This window comes from Stylophora pistillata, chromosome 9, assembly GCF_964205215.1.
Source record: "Stylophora pistillata chromosome 9, jaStyPist1.2, whole genome shotgun sequence".
Classification (NCBI taxonomy): Eukaryota; Metazoa; Cnidaria; class Anthozoa; order Scleractinia; family Pocilloporidae; genus Stylophora; species Stylophora pistillata.
In genome coordinates this window covers 3,119,191-3,134,982 of record NC_142527.1, presented here as the reverse complement: position 1 = coordinate 3,134,982, position 15,792 = coordinate 3,119,191, and the positions used below count along the sequence as shown (strand labels likewise).

The window sequence follows — 15,792 nt, the reverse complement described above, 5'->3', positions numbered from 1 at the left end:
GAAGGATGCAGGTAATAAAAATGAAGGGAAGAGGAGGGAAGAGTTAAGGAGAGTCGATTAGAGTTGATTAGAGAAAAAAATATCGTGTGTCTGTTCCATTGTCTTCTTCGCCGCGTTACGGCTAGGGCTGCGAAGAAATCACTTATTTTCGAGTTTCAAACTGACAAGAAAACAGCGTGATGCGACCAGATCCTCTTCCATAATGCGACTGAGGTACATGACATCATTTTGTAGAGCTGGTTATGTAAGCACGTGTTCGCTTCAAAGAGCGTTTCTGTCTTCAGAGGCTCCTCATTCCAGTAAGACCCTTGAAGGCGGCAAAAATTTGGATAGCGAAAAGAAGACAAAGAGCAACGGAGATACTGCAGTGGCTGTGAGATTATTTGAAGTCATCAAAAAATATGCTAAATCCCGTGATGTTCAAACCAAAACCGAATTGCTAAAATCATACTGCGACTGGGGACTTTATGATCAAGCTATGAAAATTGTGCGTTCCATTGTCAATACCAAGGTTTACGAAACAGATTCTTATGACGTGGTAATAAAAAGTATGATAGGGCGTGGACAGATAGAAAGAGCCTTACAGGTCTTCGAGGAGAAATTGGAGAGGCAACAAAACTTTCCAACCAGAACATGCGTAGGTAATAAAGACTTTGGAGAATTGATTGAACTACTTCTCAATCGCGAAAATCTATTCGTTAAGGGGAAAAATTTTGATGGGCATCGTCATTATAAAACGTCACAGATGGTGTTTCGTTATATTCAACAAAGGGGCACAAGGTTACCTGTAAGATTAATTCGTCTAATTCACTATTGGCTTTTGTGTGATCCACATAAGTCCTGGACTTGGCAGCACTGCACAATCAGTGAAGCAGGGAAATGCTCTGCCTGTGGACATATGTTGATAAAACAATCACCTCAAGAGGATTTACACCAGTTGCAAAAGGAAATTGTAAAGCTTATTGAAATTTGGCCAAAGTCTACTTTTCAACCGACAGATAGAAATTTAGAATACCAGAGGACTCAAGAGATACAAACACTGAAGACATTTGTTAAAGCAAAGGGACCATTTGATGTCATTATAGATGGCTGGAATGCCATGAATGTGTACTCTGGTGCAGAAACAATCACTTATACAGACAAGCTTATAGAGGTAGCAAGTCACTTTGCCCTGCAAAAGAAGAATGTTGTGGTTGTATTATCTGAGACAGGCTCATTATCTCAGAAACTCTTGAGGTATCTTAATCGAGCAATCAGGGATCTCAGAACTGTTAATTGTCATGTTTTTGTGAGCAGGTTTGAGAATGATGATTTGTACCTTTTGTATGCCGCAGCTATGAGTGGATTGGGACATGTCGAGGTTGTAACCAATGATAAACTCCGAGATCATCGCCTCTTATTTCCAGCAGAAGTAGGGTGGACATTCTCAAGATGGGCAAGGTTAAACTGTGTAACTTTTACAAGTGAAAAAAAGGAAAAATTGCAATTTTTCAGACACAAAGTTGACCCTGTGGTGCAGTACAATGGGAATTCATGGCACTTTCCTGTTTCTGATGAAACATGGAGGTGTTCAAGGAGATCACAACGTTATAAAAGTTTATATTAGATGCACTTTTTTAAAAGCTGTGTAAAATGGAAAATATTGAAACTAGTTTATTGAGTTAAAACCAAATAGGTCCTCAAGTAAACAAATGTAAGAGGTTAATCTTGTGGATATTTGATGAGATTCATGCCACCATGTGGCACTTCTGTAAATGTTATCAGGGCTTGAAATTAAAAAGAATTCTCAGTCACAATTTGTGAGTAATTGCTAAAGTTTAGCTGCAAGTTTGAAAATTTTAGTTGCAAAAGTAACCTACTTCTACTGGAACCAGAAATTAGAAACAAAGATTTCCTAGAAATTTCACGAGCGCTGCAGGGCGTGGTTTCAGAAAAAGTGCACCCATGATACATTTGTCAGCAAGAAATCAATGATAAAAGTCACATATAACTTGAATTTTGCAGGATTTTTTTGGATAAAACTACTGCAATCAGTAACACGTAAGACACAAGGCAGTTAAATATAATTTAATCACAAGCTAGGCTGTAAAATGGTTGCAAAATCATTAGCAATGGAGAAATTTTAGTTACAAAAGTTAAATCTTTATTTGCAAATGTGCCCGATACAGGTGCAATTTCAAGCCCAGGCTATTACTGTTGAAAAAGGAAAATTGGCTTTTTGTTAAACAATAGTTGTGAATTCCTTCTTGCTTTAAATTAAGTATCTCTTTTATGCACTGTTCTTTGCAAAGCTTCAAGGTACACCCCTACCCCTCCCCCCCTTACCCTAGGCAACCCATGCCACAGGTATTTGAATGTTATCTGAGCTTGAGGGGTGTGGAATTTGAACAGAAATGTCTAGTCTATCCATCATGATACATGTGTTATCTTTTATTATGAAGGTGTTATAGGAAAAAAGCAGACGCCTCAGAAGAATAGATCTACATAATCCGCGCAAAATTTTAAAGATAAATCAGCTGTCTTGCATGTGTTTATTCAGTCAGGCGTTCCAAGAGCGAAACTGACACTCAAGCATCAACTGGCACTAGTTCAGAAGCCGCTGATTGTATGACTGCTGTTTCACGATGGTAATAAGAGGGCAAGGGGTTTTAGGAGAGTAGCCTATTCGTTGCGCTTGTGTCATCATCCTGACAGTTGTGTGACTGAAGTTGTTGGAAAATTTTTAGAAACGTGTAGCTGTTTTGTCCAACGAGAACAAGATATGATTCAGCTTAGGTGTTTCGCATCAATCAGGAGAGCTTGTATTACAAGCACGTATTTGTTTTACAGATTCTCTCTATCTTCAAAAGCTTGTAGTTCCATTTATCGCTGTACCTCCGGAAACGGCCAAAATCTAGAGACTGAAACGAAGATGAAACACTACATTAAAACTAGTAATGTTACAGATGCTGTGAGGCTGTTTGAAGAGAGCAGGAACGGTGGAAAGTCGTGGAAAATAGACGGTTGTTACTCTTGGCTGCTACATCTGTTTGTGCAACACAATGAACACGAAGCCGTAGATAAGCTGTACGAAGACATGAAACGGAACGTTATTTTCATCGGTGAGGGAGCTAGGTTCTCAATGATTAAATCTTACAGCAAACGGGAACTTTTCGATCAGGCTGTCGACATGCTGCAATCCGTTGTGGAAAGTGATATAGCTCATCACACACGTCATTATGACTATATAATTACCTCTATGGCCAAGAGTGGACAAACGAAAAAAGCTTTACGGGTCTTTCAGGAGAAACTAGAAAGGTTGAAAAATTTTGGAATTAATGAAAACTTGTCTGCACCAATCAAGGACATGATTGAATTGCTTCTCAACCCTAAGAATCTTCAAGTCAAAGAGAGGGATCGTGGTAAGGGAGGCAGAGTTGATACGAACCATCACCAAAGAATGTCACATACGGTTTTTTGTTATCTTCAACAACTTGGTGAAAGGTTACCGGTCCAACTGCTCGTAGCAGTTCGCTCTTGGCTGAATCACGACCCAATTTATCAGTGGAGGTGGAAATACAGCAGAATAAGTGAAGCAGGAACATGTTCATCTTGTGGAAATCAATTGGTGAGTGGCATTCTCCCAGGAGATCTACAACAATTGGGAAAGGAACTAATCAAACTGTCCAACAGCCCTCAACTGTGTATTTCCAAAGTAGATGGCCAAAATCTAGAAAAGAAAATACAGAAAGAGTTGGAAGAATTGAAGAGCTTTATTCAAAGAAGGGGACCATTTGATGTAGTAATTGATGGCATGAATGTTGCTGCTTATGGCTCTGGCCCTGGAGCTAAGATTTCATTTTCCACAGACAGGCTGGTGGCCACAGCACATCATTTTGTGGCACAACAAAAGAAAGTGCTTGTAATAGTAAACAAAGCTTGGAGTACTACTATTTACAAGCATGGGGATATTTTTGCTTTTTTCAGGAATGAGTTTAGAAATGATGACTTGTATGTTTTGTATGCTGCAGCCTTCAGTGGAATGCAACATGTTGAGATTGTCACCAATGACAGACTCAGAGATCATTGCCGCCTACTGCCAAGCAATGTATGGTGGACATATTTAAGATGGACAAGATTAAATTGTGTATCCTTCACAGTCAATGAAAGAGGAAAACTGCAGTTTTTCAGGGAAAACGTTGATCCAGTAGTGCAGCATAGTGGGAATTCCTGGCATTTCCCAGTTGAGGATCGATCATGGAGATGTGCCACAAAATTGGGCATTAGGAGACCTGCAACAAAAAGTTAGCCTGTAATAAATCTGGATAATGAAGCTTTGAAAACATGTGAATCTTATGCTCTTTAAATTTTCTCAAAATTAGCTAGAAATCAGCATCAGCTAGAAGTTAGTGTAATTTCAAATAAGTACAATACAATACAATGTTCTTTATTTCAAGAGGGTAAATACATGATTAACCCAGTAAAGAGTTTTCTAACACATGGCCCTCTGTAAACCCACCCATCCCACCCAGGGGAGGACATCCATCACACAGTTATCTCGTGTGTGGGAAATTAATGTCTCCTACCCCAGCCCTGCAGGAGACGGGACCTCCATTTATTCGTCCCTATCTGAGAAGACTAGAATATCTAAACCATTTCTTGATGTTATAGAAAGGCAGCATATTCTTCTCAATTATTTTAAGACCCTGAGTGTTGGTCTGGCCGGGGCCTGAACCCTCGACCTACCGCACAACAGTCCAGCGCTCTATCCATTGAGCTAACCGGGAGGCAATAAGTGACATCAAGACAGGGTTTAACAGAATTTGGTAGGCCAAAATACCTGTACTGCAGGCTTGTGATTAAAGTGGGCAGGAGTAATATGGATCAGTCAAAATGGGGATCAAAAATCTCATGAGATACATCCCTTACATATATTACTCTTCTTCATGCCAAGCACCTGCTAAAGAATGGGCCTTTTTCAGGAAATCATGTAATTCTATGTAATATTGGCACATTTTGTAGGTGCCATTAAAGATGTAAACACATCCAGCTATCAGGAAATTCTTAAGAAAATAAGAAATTCAGCTTTTAAATGTTGCTGTCCTTGATGTTGTCATTCTGACTGCATTAGGTCCCTAATGTTAAAGAGGATGCATTGCATGACTAGCCCCAACAAACTCTGTAAAGGAGACTAGATTGCTAGATAGTGCAATGATCACAATTTACGGAAAGCCCCTCTCTTATTATAAACGAAAACGCAGTCAAACAAGTAACCACTGCTAAATCCCTTGGAGATTATGTCGATCAAAATATAAATTGGGAGTGTCCTATTGAAAACATCTCTAAGATAGCTTGTGCCATTGGTGCGATTAAACGAATTCGGCATCTCACTCCATTTAATGTTTAATTAAAGTTTATAATAGCCTTACTCAACCACATTGTGATTATTGCAACATAGTGTGGGGAAACTGTAACAAAGGCCTTTCTGAAAAACTGCGAAGGCTGCAAATCGGGCTGCTCGCATCCTAATGCCAGCAAGCCATGATAGTAATTTGGATGATTTGTTCTGGGTGCTAGGGTGGCAAAGACTCTACTATCAAAGATTGGAACATAAATCTATCCTAATGTATACAACATTACATGGTATGACACCTGATTATCTGAGATCAAGATTTGAAAATCGTGACAGTGTAAGTGCTTATCGTTTAAGGAATACCGAAAACAAATTAGTTCTTCCATAACCTTGAACTGACTATCTCAAGAGAAGTTTTTTGTACAGCGTAGCTCAATTGTGGAACAACTTACCTACAGACTAACACAAGTGTCTTCGCTGACTGATTTCAAATCTAAATTAAATTTTGGACATGGCCTCCATGAAAAGCAGAATTTTTGTTTATTTCTTTTATTTGAATTGTTACTATCAAATCATTATTGTAGTTAGATAGATAGGTTTCCAGTGTAGAATTAACTAAATCAACTGGTGGAAAAACCGTGTATAAAAAATAAAGTTATCGTATCCTATCCTATAGTGCATAATTCCTGGTGATGTGAAAATGTGAATACTGTACTTTTCAAGCTGGCCGACAACTTCACCCCTCGCTTCTCCCTTAAAAAAATAAAACAACAAACTAACAAACAAAAATTATAAAAATTTTACACTTCACAATTTGTAGTGTTTTAAAGTTTAATTTTTAACCACTTTACACCTAGTAATAAGTAAAGTTATAATTACACTTTACAGTAAAAGTGAATACTTGTTCAATTTGAGCTAATGTTAATCGTGTCACTTTCTGTAACGTAAGCTTTGCCTGAAAACATGGCTGTAAATCTCACTTTTGCTCTTCACTTGTGTTGGTGGAGGGGGGGGGGGGGAGGGGAGTTTAAAAGGTGAAGTTTAGCAAACATAAGGAGTTTTGGTCATTTGCCGAACATCTTTGAATAGATTTGTTTTTCTTTGTTGCGATGCTCCTCCATCAACTTTTTTAGTCTTGCCATCTCGTTCTTTATGCCTACAAAAACCACAAACATTAGTCTAAATTAATTCACTAGTAAAACCAACTTGTTTCAAAAGTAAGTTACCGCATTCTGTCAGAGAATAACTGAGTAGGTCACAATGTTTAAAAGCTTAATAAGCTCCAGACCAAATGCAACTAATACAGTAATGTCAAAGCTTTGTAACTGAATGATAATTTGAAAGGGCCATGCCCACCCCCACCCACATCTACCTATGGGTAATTTTACAAGTTGTCAGAAACACCAAAATTCTTCCAACAGCAGATTTGTCTATTATGGATCAACTCAAAGTATTTACAGGTGTAAAATTTACTTATCTCAAAAAATTTCGTATCTAATTTCCAGTTCAATAGCAACAAAATTCTTTGTTTTTTTTTTTTTGCACAACCCCCATTAAAAATCCCTAGATCCACTCCAGTTAGGGTGGCTGATGTGTGGAGTTTAGATGGAGCTCCTTGAGCACTAGCTTATTTGAGAAAATACAGAAACTTACTTTTGTCATTGGGTTCCAATTTAGCAGCAGCCTGGAAACCAACCTGTTAAGTTAAACAACAAAAGCAAAATGATGGTCTTCATCTCCATCACAGACATATCATAACATTAAATTGTACCTAAAAAGGTCAAGTGTCCTCACCATTGCCTGATCAAAGTCCTTCATGTTCATGTAAGCCTGTCCTTTTCTATAGAGAGCTTTTACATTTTTATCGTCTACATCCAGCACCTTGAAGCAGAAAGAATATACATGACTTACTTGGAATAAATATTCTTACCACAAAAGAAATGCCAAAAAGGTTGACATTACCTGAGTAGAGCTTCCCAGGGATAACCAATGACGTAAGAAAAAAGAAAATACTTCAACTGTTTTGGTGATGTTAACAACACTTTAAAACACTGATTTCTAGCCTCGTTTTACTCAAGACAATTCATAGTGCTGCTTTGTGGTGGCACATGTTAAATTTTCCTTGAAAACTGTTCCAAGGAATACTACCTCAACTATGAGACCATCCTCGAAGACCCAGGGGCTGAGTCCATTTCAAGTTAGGGCATGAAGAGCCCCTGGGGACATTGTCTTACAAGACTAGTTCCAAACGGTCGCAGTTGTTCTGCCATCTGATTGGTGCCAGAAAATCTTTGTGTTTTGCTGCCCAATCAGAGTGAAGTGTACTTTAGAAACCTTTCGTGTGTTTTAACACGGACATATATGCTAGTAGCTCAGTTTCTCGCTATGATTGTTTGGACCGTGCGACGGAGATTTGCTTGAGGTGAAAAGTTTCAGTCTCAGCACACAAGAGAGATCGATCAGATTTTCCGCGAAAATTTTACCGGAAATTATACTGAATACTTTCGCAGGTATCACTAGAGAACGTGTTTTAAAGTTTGTGAGGTTTGTATACAACACGATGGTTGAAGTCATTGATATGTCGCTTTTGCTTAACTTGCTGTGACTGAAACTTTGCCAATCCCGTGAAGTTATTTCGTCGCACGGGCCACGCAGGTAGGTCGAGCAACTGGCGCTTTCACCTACACAGCTTTCTGCTTTCTGTGCGCGCCAAAATCTAATATTCGCTTTGTAGTAAAGTCGTTCACAATAGGGCCAAGTTTGCAGAGAACGTTAAGTTCGTGGACGACCTCCAGCAAGCGCTAAGAGAAAGCTTAGTTGTGTTTCCGGTTAGCTAATTAAAATCTGAACAAAAACTTATTAACGAGAACGTCGTGAGGAGAGATATTTTCGGGCAGTTACCGAAGTGGTTTGGAAAGAGTTTAATCTTTCAACTGCTGCCTAGAGTGTTGAAATTCTTGAGCTGGGAAGGCCACGGATTCTCTTCTAGTCCCTTGGTCATTGTCATTTCACCTCTTCTGTCGATTGTTGAAGACCAAGTTAAATACCTTTGATCATTGGGAATCGATCCGATGCTGCTTTCAATGAGAAAAACAAAACCAAAGACCAAGAAATATTGGATGGAAAGGGCGGGTTTGTTTTGCAAATGTCAGCTTAGTAGTACAGGGTCATCTACCCACATCTAATAAACAAAAGTTTCCACGCTTAGCTTTTCTTTTTTTTCAAGCGAATATTAGATTAGATTTTGGCACGCACAGAAAGATACGCAAGTACCAGTTGCTCGACATACCTGCGGGGCCCGTGCCACGAAATAACTTCACGGGATTGGCAAATTTTCAGTCATAGCAAATTATGCAAAAAATCTAGAAAGATTTAAGCTTAAATCTCGTTTAACGTTTAAAGGGACATATCAATGACTGCAACCATCGTGTTGTATACAATCCTCGCAAACTTGAAAACACTTTCTCTAGTGATACCTGTGAAAATATTCAGTATAATATCTGGTAAAATTTTCGCGGACAATCTGATCAATTTCTCTTACATTGTCTGCTGAGACTGAAACTTTTCACCTCAAGCAAATCTCAGTCGCACGGTCCAGACAAACATAGCAAGCAACTGAGCTACCAGGATATATCTCCGTGTTGAAACACATGAAAGGTTTCTAAAGTACACTTTACTCTGATAGGGCAGAAAAACACAGAGATTTTCTGGCACCAATCAGATGGCAGAACGACTGCGACCGTTTGGAACTAGTCTTGCAAGACAATGTCCCCAGGGGCTCTTCATGCCCTAACTTTAAATCGACTCAGCCCCTGGGTCTCCGAGGATGCTATGAGACAGATATTTCAAACTTCCAAGTTTGCAGTTTGTTATACAAATGAACTGTACCTTATTACAATCAGCTACTGCTTCTCCATGGTCTCCCAGCTTAATTTGACAAAAGGCTCTGTACAGAGTAAATTCAAAAGTCTGTGATACCTTTTCTTGACAATTGTACAACTACATGCTCTAAAATATAACTAAAAATGGCATTTTCCACCTTGGACAAAATCCATATCCATACTTTTATTTTCACCAATTTTTTCCTTTATTTCAGTATGGGAACTGAGAGAAGATTTTCTTGTTGGCAGAGAAAATTTGTGATTTGCAGACTATTCCAAAATATTGTTTGTGCCGATAAACATAAATATAGACAAGTGCAATTCATCAGGAAATGTCGAGCTTCATATAAAGAAAATCAGGTCCTCAGCTCATGATCTCACCTGTTTAAAAGGCAACTTATTGTCAGGGATTGTATTTTCTCCTCTTGTATATTTTCTTTCTTTACTTTTTCTGCTTTTTCTACTTCCTCATCACTTGAGGTTGTTTCTCCATCGGAATCAGAGTGATTAAGATAGCTGGAGGATAGAGAAAAAGTCATTGATCAACAATAATCCATAAATCCTCTAATAGCTGACCCCCCCACAGGGGCTTAACAAATTTCTTCCTCTATAGAGGGGGGGGTTATTAGAGGGGGTGGCTTATTCGATGGGGGGCGGCTCAATAGAGGATTTACAGTATGCCACTTCTCTGTTGTTTTACTAAACAAATTTGAGATGATCATTAGATAATGATAATTTAATGAGATAATGCTTTTACTTCATCTTACCGCAGTGTCTTGGTGTATTTGTTTTTGGCTAGTTCGTACTTTTGGGCCTTGAACTGTTCATTTCCTATCCCCTTCAGTACCTCTGCTGCAGCTAATACTTCTTCTGGCTGAAATACCAACAACTCCACTTTCAGCAAATTTAGGGCACCTTGAAATGCTATTTGTATTTCCAATGTCATAGTTACACGATCAAGATAAGAAACAAAAGTGTCTTATGATTTTGTACTAAGCTTGCTTTGCCTCTCTTAACCCTTCAACTCCCAAAAACATTTCACATTTCACTTCTTCCTAAAATATCCAGCACACAGGTGATGGCAACACTCAAATGTGTCAGGTAGAATTTGCAATCTTGATCCTACACCAAATGTGTAACAGGTAGAGGGGAGAATTAACTATCAGATCTTGAGAGTCTAAGGGTTACTAGGCTCAACACTAATGGTAGCCACCTAACCACAAACTAGTAGAAATTCAGTTTTGGCCAGTGGTTTTCGATTTCCACTAGGCAGTTTGGCTGGTAAACAAACTGAAATTATTGTAACATCTAAGCTGTCACTAGGAGGTTGAAAAGTTAGTGTTGAGCCCTGGGTTAATTACCTGGTGAAGTGACATAATAGTAGAGTAGTGAGACCATTACATTGATTTTGCAACTGAGAGAGTACCTTACTGAAATCCAGATCAGAGTCACTTGGCCAATGTGGAAGCTTGTCTCCTGTTCCATCATCAACACAAATGCCATCATCTTCCCCTGGTTGCAGTTCACCACAGTCATCAATAACACATGGCTAGGAATAACACATGATTACCATGAAACCCTGTCAATTGATGCTAGAGAGGGAAATATCTGAAGCTGACTATCGCAACTTTCATATAAAACCTGGCAGATTTTGTGTCAGGCATGTTCAAGGAAGGGGTAAACAAAGATCATTGGAACATCTTGTGTTAGATGAATGGACAGCTTGATATTTGATAAAATTATTTAGTTAAAATCAGTTTCCCCAAACAGACATTTGTGGATTGCAATGCAGCGATGAAAAAACCTTCTTGAGGAGAGCGACTTGAGATCTTAACTCCAGCACTAAGGAGTTTAGATCTCAAGTCACTCTCCGCAAGAAGGTTTATTTACCGCTGCATTACAATCCACAAATGTCTGATTGGGGAAACTGATTTAACTTTAATTTTATCAAAAATCAAGCCGTCCATTCATATAACACAAGACGTTCCAATGATCTTCGTTTACCCCTTCCTCAAACTAACTGGGGTAAACAAACATTTCTCTATCAAGCTGCGAAAGGCTGAAATAGTCTTCCAACTGATTTGAAAGAAACAAATCTGTCATCTAGTTTTAAATCCAAGCTAAAAACTTTTTTAAAAGATTTTGATTAATTTTAGACTTTGATATTTCAATCAGTTATTGATTTTAAGATTTTGACTCTTTTTAAATTTATTTAGAAACACATTTTATTTTATTCATTTATTATTAATATAATTATTATTACTATCATTATTTTATCAATTATGGTAATAATTTAAATTAATTTAATTAATTAGTTAATGAGGGCCCCACTGAAAACCACTATGGTGAGTTCGGCTCCCTCGTTAAGTATTATTATCATTATTATTATGTCGCAGAGAAATCAACTGAATGCTACATTCTAATCAGGCAGCACGGGGCGAAAACCGTAACCTGTGAGCCATAGAGTAAAAAAATAAATGTACATTAACTAATCCTAGAAAGCTTTTCCGTTGTGTCTACAGTCCTCCTTCTAACAGGAATTCAAACTGCCACCTTGAAAGTCCAGGCAATATTCAGCGTGCGCGAGAGCACTGCCCTCTGCATCTTTCGCAGTACGTCTGTGCTTCTGCCTCCCACCAGCTCGCGCATCATGACATCCAGCTCCCGTGACCACCCCCCAAGGGCATCCATAATGATGTAATATTGCTTCACCTCATAGCCTGGGAACTGCTACCTTAGTTCCAAGCGAAGGGGTCTGTATTGATTATTATTATTATTATTATTATTACTATTACTATTATTATTATTATTATTATTATTATGGGGTCCATACTTATTATTATTATTATTATTATTATTAGAGTTTCTTTTGTTGATGATCATTTAATTGATTCTTGTGACCTAAATGTGTGATTTAGGGATACCAGAGAAAGGAGAAATTAGATGCTTGTCATTCTAAGGGCTCAAAGGGTTGATGACAAAACAGTATCACTGACTTGATAATTTTAGTTTTACCAACTGACTTGACAATGTAAATTGCCATGGAAAACAGTTTCAAAGCTTATGTTTCCAACATTAGCCCTTAACTTTAAAGCAAATTTTATCTTTCAAATCACCACTCTCAATCCCCATGGTACTAACAAATGCTTTTATTCCACTAATTAATTCTTGTTTTTCTTGTCACTGTGTTCCCACCATTAGTGTAGTTCCATTTTCTGTATATAATGACACACATGACCCACAATTCCTCCACTCACTCAGACAAAGGGCGAATGCTCAAAATATCAGCTTTGAAACTCTTTATACAGTGGCCAATTTACATTTTATCAACTCAGTTCATAAAACTAAAATTACCTTCAGTTGTTATACTCCCCCACTGACAGAATACCACAGTTTCTTTAGAAACTTACACCCAGAAAGGTAAATTTTTGTGCTAGAGTTTTGAGGGCTAACCATTAGCGCAGCTCCATTTTCTGTATATAAACACACGCAAAACCCACAATTTCTCCATTTGCTCTGACAAAGGGCTAATGCTCGAAACATCAGCTTTGAAACTCTCAATAAGGTGGCCCATTTATATTTAATTTATCAACTTAATTCATAAAATCCAAAATTATCTTGCTAAACTTCCCCCTGCGACACACTACCACAGTTTCTTTTATTAGAAACTTACCCCTAGTATTACTGACTAACCTTTCTAGGTTTACTCTCATCCACAGGTGTATTTTCAAGTTCAACAACAACACTCCATCCCTTGATGACTTTACCAAAGACAACATGCTTTCCATCAAGATGTGGTGTTGGTACCGTTGTAATGAAAAACTGTGAACCATTTGTATCTTTGCCAGCATTTGCCATTGATAGTAAGCCAGATTTATCATGCTGTAATGAGATGAACAACACAAAAAAGGCTTTAAGAGATTCCTTGATTGTTTTTAAAGGAAAACAACCTGAAAGTAATCTCAGAAAATTTCTGGAAATCTTGGGGATTAAAGCAAAAACTTTTAAGTGCAATGTTCAGTGCTATGTAAGAGTTTGCAGATTTTTTGCAGATGAAGCCAAATTTTAGCAGTACCCCACTTACATACCCTGATCGAAGCCCTAACCCATTGGAAAAGAGGTTAACTCAAGGGTGTTTCAGCTTGGGCTTGCACCTTAACCCATTAATAGCCGCAGCTTTTGTGGAAAACTGTGTTTTGAAGCTAGTCGAGCAGATTTCGGGTCACTGTTGTGGTTTTAAAAGCTCAAACTTACCAAAAACCCCTTGACAGCTCGTGCACTCGACGGCCTTTCGATCCAAATGCAAAATGGCGGCCTGAAAATCTCGGGCACGCGCAGAGAGCAAAATTTCGACATTTTGGGTTGAAAAGTCATGCCCCACTTACGACTTCTACTTTTCTCTCTTTCTCCTGCCCTTTTTTTCCCCTCTCCTTGCCTGAAGTTTCTCCTCACTAGCTGGAAATTGAGTAGGCTTCATTTTGGTGTAGAGATTTTTCAGAAACTACTCATTATTTTCAAAGCACATGCTCGGAAAGGTAGGTGGGTAGTGAAACACGACTTTCGTGCAGATTTTCAGGTCAAAGTGACACGGTTTTTTGGCTATTTCTCCAATCTCCTTCACTCAATTACGCTCATTCTGGTATCGTCTGTAAGATATTTTCAACCTGTTCAAGTAGGTGCTCAAATTCGTGCTCCAGGGTTAAAAGTGATGACGTCACAGGGCGTAGAAAGGGTGTGGGTCCCCATGGGCGCATACGGGCACACTGGACGTCAATGGGTTAAAGTAGTGGTGACCCTAGCACCCCTTGTGATGTCTGAGAACAACGCTACCTACCGTGTACCTACATAAGCTTGTGCCTAACCACATAGCAAAGTTGGTCATGGATGAAACACCAGAGACAGGGGGTTCAGCAAAATATAGGGATTTTATGACCCTTTCTTTTAAACTAAACAAGCCCTAAAATATATAGCCAACCAAAAAAATTTCCTACCTTCAATTCCAAGTTTTCATCCTCAAACTTTTCACCATAGATAGATTCTCCACCAGTTCCATCACCGTGGGTGAAATCTCCTCCCTGTACCATGAAACCTTTAATAACTAAAACCAGAAAACAAAGATGTCAAAAAGGCAACAGCTTCCCAATATTCTAATTAGCTGTATTTTCTAAAGCATGGTGCAAATAAAGATCAACTAGTTAGTAAAGATGAAAATAAACAATTTTTAAAAATCGAGTTTCCAGATGGGATTCGAACCCACGACCCTCCGTGATCTAGTCGGATGCTCTAACCACTGAGCAACAGGAGACTCTATGGTGAGCAAGGGTCAATTAGTGGGTATTGACTGGAACCGCATCACACGGCTACACAGCCAAACATCAGCTAGCGCATAGAAGCTCACTAACAGCATCACGCTGTCACATTAAAGCATCACATGCATTAATTGGTGGACTGGTAACTTATACCTAACAAAAGATTGTTTGTAATGATTAATCAACTAGTTAGGACAACATATAAAACTAGGCCATTCCAAAGAACTCACAGCCTCATTTTCACAACAAGGCCTCATGCTCAACCATTCTTGTAAAATTAGTTAAATTTGCATATGAATGAAAATGTATTATCATATGAAAGGAAAAGCACCAGGACTTACTTGGAAAAAGAGACTAGAGGTAATTCGAAAATGAGCTATTACTTACTTCTGTGAAAGGTGCAGCCTTTGTAATGAAGTGGTTTCCCAGATTTGGATGCATTTCCTTTGTCTCCAACACATAAAGCCCGAAAGTTGTCGACAGTCTTGGGGCATTTGTCAGCAAATAATTCAAAGACTATTCTACCCACTGTTAAATGACAAAGATAAAAAGTGGCATGATCACAAACTCAAATGCTGGAGCCCGGTATGTCTAAAGAAGTACTCAATACTACTACCATGGATGCTTATTCTTTGGTTTCCCTTTATATTAACTTTGACAATTTGGGATTTTTTAACAGACACCCTCCCCCCCCCCCCCGAAATGTTTTGATGACCTCCTGCAGGGTGGAGCAGATTGAATCTAGAAATAAATTTCAAAGTACCATAAGTGCAAGTTTCTGCATGGCAACCTGCATTTTGACACAGATCGGACATTGAATCATTTGACACTTGAATCGATAAGAAATAGTTAATAAATGACGATGACATAACATGCAGCAAGTTTCTAAAAAAATTAAAAATTATCTATTTTAGTCTAAAAAGTTCTTGAACACCCTAAAGACCTTATTTCCAGACTACGTCTAAATGCACAGCCATCATTTAATTAGCACTCCACCAATCAATTTTGAGCAAAGATGAAGGAAACTAACTTGCACATGGTGTAACTTCGTTTTTAATCATAGCTTCGGAAAGACAAAATTTGTTGCCTTACCTCTCTCGTCACCGATAGAAACGTCAAAGAAACATCTTGGGTTTTCCTTTTCTGACATTTTTGCAGAGAATTTTGCAGAAAAATCTTGGGGCCGGATTCAAATATGGTTTGACAAGGAACTCCGCACACGAGTACAGACAAAAAAAATTTGTACTATCACATGTGTTGTGTCACATGG

General features: G+C 38.5%; 3 protein-coding genes across 3 annotated transcripts; 2 read left to right on the top strand and 1 right to left on the bottom strand.

The window, feature by feature from the left end:
- The first annotated feature begins 11 nt into the window (after positions 1-11).
- Positions 12-1,796, top strand: LOC111344615 (mitochondrial ribonuclease P catalytic subunit). Its single transcript, XM_022951858.2, has one exon. It carries the CDS (start codon positions 203-205, stop codon positions 1,604-1,606), a length of 1,404 nt encoding a protein of 467 aa, XP_022807593.2. The 5' UTR covers positions 12-202; the 3' UTR covers positions 1,607-1,796.
- A 547-nt stretch (positions 1,797-2,343) lies between these two features.
- LOC111344617 (mitochondrial ribonuclease P catalytic subunit) lies at positions 2,344-6,000 on the top strand. The gene has a single exon (XM_022951860.2). It carries the CDS (start codon positions 2,762-2,764, stop codon positions 4,286-4,288), a length of 1,527 nt encoding a protein of 508 aa, XP_022807595.2. The 5' UTR covers positions 2,344-2,761; the 3' UTR covers positions 4,289-6,000.
- LOC111344625 (peptidyl-prolyl cis-trans isomerase D) lies at positions 5,850-15,791 on the bottom strand. The gene is made up of 11 exons (XM_022951867.2): positions 15,615-15,791; positions 14,910-15,050; positions 14,205-14,311; positions 12,907-13,095; positions 10,640-10,762; positions 9,981-10,087; positions 9,595-9,729; positions 9,221-9,278; positions 7,127-7,213; positions 6,986-7,028; positions 5,850-6,488 (listed from the first exon to the last, which is right to left on the bottom strand). Exons 1-11 carry the CDS (start codon positions 15,670-15,672, stop codon positions 6,397-6,399), a joined length of 1,140 nt encoding a protein of 379 aa, XP_022807602.2. The 5' UTR covers positions 15,673-15,791; the 3' UTR covers positions 5,850-6,396.
- Position 15,792: the final 1 nt, after the last annotated feature.

What these genes read in the sequence shown, in the direction of transcription:
- LOC111344615 (XM_022951858.2), top strand. Translation starts at nt 203, where the DNA reads ATGCGACTGAGGTACATGACATCATTTTGTAGAGCTGGTTATGTAAGC.
- LOC111344617 (XM_022951860.2), top strand. Translation starts at nt 2,762, where the DNA reads ATGATTCAGCTTAGGTGTTTCGCATCAATCAGGAGAGCTTGTATTACA.
- LOC111344625 (XM_022951867.2), bottom strand. Translation starts at nt 15,672, where the DNA reads ATGTCAGAAAAGGAAAACCCAAGATGTTTCTTTGACGTTTCTATCGGT. An exon ending in TTCTATCGGTGACGAGAGAG is followed by an intron (nt 15,051 to 15,614) that starts GTAAGGCAACAA and finishes GTCATTTAACAG; the next exon opens with TGGGTAGAATAGTCTTTGAA. An exon ending in ATGAGAGTAAACCTAGAAAG is followed by an intron (nt 10,763 to 12,906) that starts GTTAGTCAGTAA and finishes TGTTATTCCTAG; the next exon opens with CCATGTGTTATTGATGACTG.